General features: G+C 40.7%; 1 protein-coding gene and 1 long non-coding RNA gene across 2 annotated transcripts in view; one reads left to right on the top strand and one right to left on the bottom strand.

The window, feature by feature from the left end:
* LOC116701331 (uncharacterized) overlaps positions 1–3,945 on the top strand; it is a 22,424-nt gene extending 18,479 nt beyond the window's left edge. Inside the window, exon 4 of the long non-coding RNA XR_004334894.1 lies at positions 3,875–3,945. This is a non-coding gene — a long non-coding RNA (uncharacterized LOC116701331). The remainder of the gene's footprint in view (positions 1–3,874) is intronic.
* The window catches only part of galnt12 (UDP-N-acetyl-alpha-D-galactosamine:polypeptide N-acetylgalactosaminyltransferase 12), a 13,168-nt gene continuing 6,418 nt past the window's right edge, over positions 2,548–9,297 (bottom strand). Inside the window, exons 7-10 of the mRNA XM_032534960.1 lie at positions 8,585–8,716; positions 8,243–8,356; positions 7,428–7,583; positions 2,548–6,599 (exon numbers count right to left, since the gene is read on the bottom strand). Coding sequence (XP_032390851.1) covers positions 6,462–6,599; positions 7,428–7,583; positions 8,243–8,356; positions 8,585–8,716 — 540 coding nt within the window. The 3' untranslated portion in view covers positions 2,548–6,461. The remainder of the gene's footprint in view (positions 6,600–7,427; positions 7,584–8,242; positions 8,357–8,584; positions 8,717–9,297) is intronic.

The following is a 9,297-nucleotide window of genomic DNA, read 5'->3' as shown; positions in this document are numbered from 1 at the left end:
GGGGTCTCCAAGTCATCAAGATTCATTTATCTGGGCCCAATTTAATGGCAATACATCCAATAGTTGTTGAGATATTTCAGTCTGGACCAAAGTGATGAACTCCTCAACTGACCATCATTGCCAACCCTAGACTCGTGCCACTAGCTTGAATAACAACCATGCTGTAATCTGAACGTATGTCATCTGTTTTGATGGTTAAAACAACTCAGGAACAGCAAGAAAACGGTTGATCAACAACAACATGCTGTATTGCCAGTCTGCAACAGAAAGGTCGGACTCATCTGCCTAACAAGTCTGAGAAAGTGACAAGAGAGTCATTTTCAAGGACTAGTCCACAGACGTCATTAACATAACTATGGTCCACTAATTTACAGCTAACATTGACAGTTACGTTAATTGAAAAGGGTGAGATATTACCCACATTCTCCTTCAAAGTCAAATATTCCCATCAGCTTTTTTTAATGAGTCACACTTGGGTTTAAAACTCCTTAGATTGTGAACAGGGTCATAACATTTGTTTATGGATTTTGGATTCACTGCACTGCAGAAGGTTTGCAGTGTTTCTTGTTGTCTGTGGGTTGTTCTGAGCTGAATCAGATTTTGGAAAGCCAAGACAATTCTTGACAGTTCCTAGTGAGATCCAACTGTACTGAAAAACAGCGTTGGCAACTCGAGCCAAATTTGCAACAAGCAAGCGGCCTTTGATGCTGTTTCAGCTGGTTTCACAGACGTGGATTATATCAGCCTGATTCTTCTCTTAATACATCAATGGATCCTACGCTGTCTTAGGCTTTCAATTGAAAAAGGTTTTAAGTCAAGGCAGGTCTGTGATGTTGGCCCCTCAAGTATTTGGAGACATTCTGAGTGCATCATGTGTAGCAGATAATTCTTTCCATTTCTCAAGTGTTAGTGTTTTTTTGTGTTAGACATCAATAAATGCATGTTTCCGCGGCACCATAAAAATACTTACATTCAAATCTAACTTTATTTGTGGCTCTCTCTGGCTTGGTTTTCTGAACAGTGAAGCTGGCAAGGTTAAATGCTGTTTTCCTTCCTACCGGGAAAAACTGCCAATTGGAAATGACACAAACGATCCAGCAAATAACACTGCAATATTGCTCAGACATGACTGATGAACTGTAGAATAGTTGGTTATGGTTATTTTAACAAATTTACCGACTGAGTGACTTAATGGAAGCCTTGCTGCTTTCTTCACTACGTGATCCACCTAATCAAATGCCAGGCAGTGGCGGTGCATTAGAAATTCATGCTATCTCTGTATCTAGGCCTCACTTGTTTACTGCGCCGTCTGGAGTCCCTCCTGAAAGTGAAAGTGTGTCATCTAATGTATGCAGCCAGCAGTCGCTGCTCCTGAGCTGTTCTGGGTACTGGCGATTACATAAACTATACAGACATGCAGTGCCTTCTGTCAGTATTTGTGTTAACGTGTGCCGCTCTTTCTATGGCTCCTCTCGCTCCCCAACAACTGATGCTTGAGCATCTCCATGGGGAGCCTTGTTTTGCATTATCATTAAAGACACATATGGGGTGTGGGGGACTGAAGTGCTGCATGTATGCCACACCAGATCAAAAACTAGGTCTACACTGTGTGGAGAGATTGCGACAACATGCAGCATTTCTGTGGGCTCCGTTGCTGAATTTTAGGACATGTTGTAGCACTGTTTTGTATTGTATATCTCACAGAGAAACACCCAAAAAGTTGAGACAGTGCTAGACAGCAGCATCACAGCCTTCTGCAGCGCTTCTCATTTTCCTGGGAAAAGGCCGTGGTGTATAGGCAGCATTTGTCAGAATGTGAAGACTTCTGGCAAGTTCTCTATCAGAACACGTCATCCTCTGCGAGACAGAAACCAGCTTACACTTTAACAGCTGAAATTGAAATTATACCTATTCTAATATGATAAAACAACTGTTTTCCTTTTGTATTTTTTTTAACCACCCTTATTCTGGTTTCCTCTTTTATCCACCATGTCTCTCACTCTCTCACTCTCTCACACACACACACACACACACACACACACACACACACACACACACACACACACACACACACACACACACACACACACACACACACACACACACACACACACACACACACACACACACACAGTAAAGCAGAGCGTCAACACCAGGGGAACAGAGCGACTTGGCGAGGGCACATTTCACCATCTCACTCAGCAGCTGGTGAGCAAACCAATCCGATATGGTTGGACCCCCCCCCTCCATTTATCTTCTTCTCTCATTACACATATCACAGTTAAATGTGGATGATAGTCTGTTTTTTCTCATCGTAGATGCTGATGAGTCACACTTTAATGGACACGCAATGGTGTAAAGTGAGAGCAAAAGTATTTTTAGGATTGTTTTCCAGAAATAAAAACCTGCCTGCCTGCCGACCTACCTTCAAAAGACAAAAAAACTCAATGTTAAAAAAAAAACATAAGACATAGTAAGCAAGAACAGGCAAAAACACAAATCCAGCATTACATGTGTTTACTTCACAACTGACAACCGTTACACAGGTTCACTGACATCAGATCCATTTATTGGATCCATCAAATTTAAAATATCATTAATCATATCCTTCACTTTACTAATAACAATATAAGGCCATTGGAGTTACTGACAGCATTAATATACCAGACACAGTGTTAGATTCCAGCAGTATTGTTTGTGCATGTTTACCACTTAAATAACTGAAATGTGTCCAATGGGAATTGTTTACCATTTTAAACAGAAGATATGGGCATGATGTTGTAAAACATGATATTGTAAAACAGCACTGCATGGTCTATTAGGGTTGGGTGACAGACCAATCAGCCACTTTACAGGTTCAAGTGCTCCAGCAGATCCCTGGAATATCCAATGTTTACGACACGGGCTTGGTTGATATTATATCCCTATAGGACCCGCCAGAGATATGATCTTTGATGGGCAAAAATCTGTTTAATTGCAGCTGTGTGCAACGTATCAAATTAGCATACAATATAACAACAACATAAAAATTGTTTTACTATCGGTTATGTCTAGCATAACAGATGACCACAGGGGACAATAAATAACCCTTTTAATAACAGGATAGAATATTTATACAGCACTCACAGGCTAAAGACACAAACTAATAGGAATGGAAAAGCTGTCACTTTCTCAAGTGTTGAATACATGAAACTGATCTCTTTACTCATTGAAGCAGCTTTTCTTAGTCTCAAATCACTGCAGGGAAACTGCCCGATTGCCAAGGGCCATGAACACCTCAGGAACAACCTGTTCCCAAACTGTTCTATTAAGACCGAGATTGAGCTTTGCCGTCCAAAACGTTCACACAATCCTGGGATTGCTGCCCCTCTACTCCCTCTGTGAAACAGACTATAATCTTCCCACTGGTCATTTAGTCCATTGCACATATCATACAATCAGGTTCCACTCATAGTGCCAGCAAAATGATTTTTGGGAACTTTAACCCCACAAAGTACTGTGTGTCCAACTTTCAATACACTTGGAACTTTTTGTGCTTTCATCTTACACAGTGCAGCTATCTCCTGATCCAATGCTCTTCATGCAGCAATAATAGTATAAATATGGGTTTAGAGCGGCAAGTAAAGCTAATCTTGCATGGTCTCTTTAGGCTTGTACTATGTGAGTGCATATGCACACGTTACCATGTTCCTGCACATAACTGTGCATTCATTATATTTGGCAAATGAAGGTATCCTGAGTCTACTCAGGTCCCTGCGGTGGTACTGACAAACTGGTCTTTTTCCAAATCCCACGTATCTTATTGTGAGTACACATTCTGAATCAATCAAAAAAATCTATGTCAATATGATTATCCCCCTACCAAAGAGAATAGCTTGGGAACGTTAATTGTAAGGAAGGTCACAAATGCTTCATTCGGTTTCCTCCATTATCTGTTTCTGCTGCCAAAAACTGTACTCTAGATGACTTCCATTCATAAATCAAACCTCAAGCACATGAGTAACAGGTGCTCATCTAAGGAGGAATTGGCTGACGCAAGTCCAAAACCAAGTCCTCTGCTGCAGACCTCTTCCACCAAAAGGGAGAGGTTAGCGGTAAAGAATTGGAAGAGGACCAGAAAATCAATCCGAAAGCCATCTGGCATCCAGGCACTCTGGAGACACCAACAACTGTCCACTCTTCCTCCGCTGTTTTTCCCTTGGTCCTTGTGCATAGCCTGAGGGATAGCCACACAAGTGACCACAACAGAGCAGCATGTAGCTGTCTGATACTGACGAATAGAAACAGAGTGCACAAACCAGTGAAATGCACCGGAGTAATACATGGGCACTCACAATGCTCTTAGCAAAGGTGCAGACACTTCGTCACAATTCTAATTACAGTCTTGTCTCATTGTGTGACACAGTATACAGTACCTTCAGTACAAAAGCATCTTCCTGAAGGGATATCTTAAAATAGAAATATATGTTTTTTTTGTTTTTTTACATTTAGGCACTTTTAATGGGCTCCAAGAGTACAAGCAAGATGGGAGAGGCTCTTATTCTTGTGATTATTGCTTACCACAGTAAGTGAATAAATTCCCACTTGATTAACGTCTGCAACACAGCTATTAAAAAAAAACAGTAACACAGTAATTTAATCTTATCTAGAAAATACATCATTTTAAATAAAAAAAATTGTTAACAGTAAACAAGTAAATCCAGAAAATATGGCTATGATTTAGTCTTTTAAAGCTGCATATCATTTAAAGAGCACAAATCAGAGGCAAGTACACTATGTTGGAAAAAAGTTAGAAGAATTACTAAAAAAACAGCTAAATGACCCATGTCATTTTACAATAAAGTTAAATTAGCATTGCAAAATTACATGGGAATACGACTGGAGTTTCTCCTGTTATCAGTAGTTAGGTGATTAGGTTGAAGAGGTACTAGGTACTTGCATAATGCCTGTGATCTGAGGCTTTTCCTAAGCCACTGGTATGTAAGAGTAGAAAGCACTCAAAATGTCCTGAAAAGGTTCTTAAGAAAATACCTGAAGATCTTACTCACTGTCTCTCCACAAACTGTGAAAGAAAGGATCTCGCAGAGAGGAGCGTTGGCCCCCTCTACAGGAGAAGATGCAAACATTTTAGAAGATGTGGCTCTGAAAGTCAGTGATGTCAGCCACAAGTTCATAAGAGACTGAGTTTGTTGACAGAGGTATAAAGCAGATATTTTAATTTAGACAGATGCACACGTGTTTCAGTGTCCATGTGTGCATAATGCAAAGTGAGCTAAACTGATCTCAAAGATTGCACCAGTAGTGGAGTAAGTAGATGGAAAACCAGAACAATGCCTGCTCAAGTTTGCTGGCTCTCACTAATCCATGATTACAAAAAACTATCCACTCCAGTAGGCTCCTGTCTTCCAGCAACAGCATTTCAAGAAAAGAATTATTGCCATACAGTGAGGGAAAAAAGTATTTGATCCCCTGCCAATTTTGTACATTTGCCCACTGACAAAGAAATGATCGGTCTAAACTTTTAATGGTAGATTTATTTGAACAGTGGGAGACAAAAATAACAAACAAAAAATCCAGAAAAATGCATGTAAAAAATGTTATAAATTGATTTGCATCTTAAATTAGGGAAATATGTATTTGACCCCTCTGTAAAACATAACGTAGTACTTGGTGGCAAAACCCTTGTTGGCGATCACAGAAGTCAGACGTTTCTTGTAGTTGGCCACCAGGTGTGCACACATCTCAGGAGGGATTTTGTCCCACTCCTCTTTGAAGATCTTCTCCAAGTCAGATTCTCTATGGGATTAAGGTCTGGAGACTGGCTAGGCCACTCCAGGACCTTGACGTGCTTCTTCTTGAGCCACTCCTTTGTTGCCTTGGCCGTGTGTTTTGGGTCATTGTCATGCTGGAATACCCATCCACGCATTTTCAATGCGCTGGCTGAGGGAATCTCACTGGGAAACATCTCTCACTGTTCAAATAAATCTACCAATAAAATTATAGACTGATCATTTCTTTGTCAGTGGGCAAACGTACAAAATCAGCGGGGGATCACATACTTTTTTTCCCCTCACTTGTATATATTTAAAGTACTTCAGAAAGTAAGTACTGGTCACTCAGTATCATTTTCTATTGATCCATTAAATCCAGCTGGTACAAAAATGTGCAAAGGTTGACGTTTAGAAGGGAGCATGGAAGCTTCTTCCTTTGGGCTCCTTTCAGGGCAAGGCAAACAAATAAAAAAAGACTTAGCGGGGCGACCTCATGCTCACCCAGTAAGAGCATGCCCCCCATGAGTCCTTTGCTGTGTGTCATCCCCCATCTCTCTCCCAATGAACCTGTCTGTCCACTGTCACTCTAAAAAAGGGGACCCAACCCCTTTCACAATTCAATCCTCCCATATCGCTCCTCAGGAAATCTGAATAAAAATAAATTTGTACATATATTTTAGGTTGATACTATTACATTTTCTCCTCAAAGAACCACTTTTGGTGGAGGCTGTCAGAGCAGGGTTGGAGGGACGGGGCTGGTGTCCCGTTGTCGGTCTTGTCTACCGCCTGAACACACTTCTGGCTCACCGCGTGGTACAGGGTCCCGTCCTGAAAACAGACAGTCAAAAAACATGCATTATGAAGAAAGCTAATATTATAGCACTAAAAGACAATAGTTACATGCTGGTTAATCACTCAAATGGCCAACAAGTTGTTAACATAGCACTATACAATACATGTTTACAGTAACAGAACAGCTCCTCAGTCAATATTGATAGGATCTTTATACCAACACCGTTTTAAGAGCAGCAGAAGCGTACCATTGGAACCAAGACAGTCTTTCTTGGATGCATTTACATAATGTGGTTTAGCTGCTGACAGTGTCGTGTGACTACACTGAACAAATGCTAAACATGCAGCACAGCGTGGTGAATCCCCAGCTTGCTGATGCTCTGTGATTTACAGTATCTTTATCTTTGACCCTGCCCTTGTATGGAGCAAAAGCACATCTGCACCTAATGAATGAGTAGAGGGTATGTAACAGCTAGAGAAAGCAGAAAGAGGTGAGGTTTGTAGGGAATTGATTGGTTTTGGTTCCCAGCATATGTGGTGTAAAGCAGACGGGTGTAATAAATAATGTGGACCGATGAACAAGAAGTCAGAGAAAATTCAAAGGGAAACTTTTTTGTGGGCTTAAACTCAGATATCATGTTACACTTCTCATTCTCTTGCAGACAGCGACTCAAAAACGCGTTCCAATCTGCACTTCCACTGAAAGCGTGTCACTACTATCTGGCAACACAAACACTGCCTATTTAGGTAATTCCGGATTTAATAGATATAGATACAGTACATTTACAAAAATTAAATCCCCCTATTGAAGGATTCATAAGGTGCTTCTTTCTTTCTTTCAAAAAACAGAAATATACCCCTTACCTCTCTGAAGACAAATTTCTGGTCTGGAGGTACTTGCTGCCCCCTTTTTTTACACAACTGGAGAGTCAGGTATGTGCTGATGTTGTCACCCACAACGCATCCAGCAGGTTCCCTTGTGTTATAGCGGATCTCACCGTACGTGGAGTATTCAAAGAACTGTGGGAGGACAAAACTGCTTTTTCATGCAAAATTGTGTTATGCAAAATAAAAGATGATTGGAAACATTCTAATCATATTTCTTTTCAATGAAAGTTTTAATCTCGCTGAAATGCACACGCACACGCACACGCACACGCACACACACACACACACACACTTTCCATTCATAGTATGCATGTATGTGTACACTATGAATGAACATTTCAAAAAAAAAAAAGTGAAGTGATTCTGCCTTGCTGCAACATGCAGAGCAGTATGATAAAGCAGACAACACAAGCACTGCTGAGCCCCCTCGTCCTACAGCGGTGACAGTGTGTGTCCACAGAGGGCTGCTGGAATAACAGTGGAAAATTACAGAGTGCTTTCTAGACTACTGTCAACCACAGAGGATAAAAGGTGTTTGCAAAAGCCCTCTCCTTTGTATTATCAACAAGGCCAACATGTCATTTTTTAACCTGGGATAGACAAACTAGGCCACTATTAGCATGTTTGTAAGCTAACTTTTCCAAATATGTGTTAAATGGTAAAGTGGAAAAAAAGTCAGCAACTAGATGTGACATTTAATGGCCATTACAACAGAATCAAGTGACCTCTCACCAGACAATAAATCAAGAAACGATTTATGACTGACTGCCTGAAAGATTGACATCTATTACCTGGTTCTGACCCATGCCGTGACACGGGTAGAGGATGACCCGTTGGCCCACCACTTTGTGTTCATCTACTGGGTTGTAGTCAAAACAATATTGAGTCTTGCCGCGGTTCTTCAACTGTGATGAGCAAAAGGCAGTCATGTCAATAGATATTTACAAATATAGCATACAGTTATAAATCGGTGAGGAAAATCATGCAAGTTCATTATAGTAAGGATATATCACACCTTTAACTTTTCTTTAGATACATCTCTCGTCTGCACTGCTTAGCTACATTAGATTCAATCAAACTGGTAAGAATTGGTCAATTTATATTGCCAATTAGCAACTCAGGTGTGTTCTTACCATCCCAAACATGCCTGGCCGATCCTCTGGGACATGAATATCAGGGTAAACATTATCCAGATACCACTTGAAGCTCTTACAGCCCAGCTCCTCTCTGAGCTTCTTCCGCTTGCTCACATCTCCAAAGGCCTCCTACAAACAAAGACAGCAAACTACATTTCCACCATATTCTTTTGATTTAACCTTCCTGCCATAATAACCTGAGGTTCAAAACAAGGAACATAAATGCATTAATATGTATATGACCTGATGATAATCATCAATCAATGGCATCTTATATTCATATAAAGACCTTGTGTGTATGCTCTTTTGACGCATTCAGCATCAGACAGCTGCAGTGTCAGACGACGCATCCATAGCATAGTTCTGTGCTGATATGGTATACAATAGCACCATCTACAGTTGTTCCATAACTCTACACAACTACATTTAATTCAATTCAATTTTATTCATATAGCGCTAAATCACAACAACAGTTATCTTATTGCGCTTTTCATAAAACAGCAGGTCTAGACCGTACTCTGTGCTGTTATTTACAGAAACCCAACAATTCACTAAAAAGGCCCTAGGTGACAGAGTCAAGAAAAAACTTCATTTTAAGAGGAAGCAACCTCGAGCAGAACCATAGCTTAGGGTGGGCGGTCTTCTGCCTCGCCCGGTTGGGGGTGAGAGAAAGAGACAGACAGAGAGAGAGAGTGAGTGAGTGAGTGAGT

Source organism: Etheostoma spectabile, chromosome 14, assembly GCF_008692095.1.
Source record: "Etheostoma spectabile isolate EspeVRDwgs_2016 chromosome 14, UIUC_Espe_1.0, whole genome shotgun sequence".
Classification (NCBI taxonomy): Eukaryota; Metazoa; Chordata; class Actinopteri; order Perciformes; family Percidae; genus Etheostoma; species Etheostoma spectabile.
This window is presented reverse-complemented; position numbering and strand designations above follow the sequence as displayed.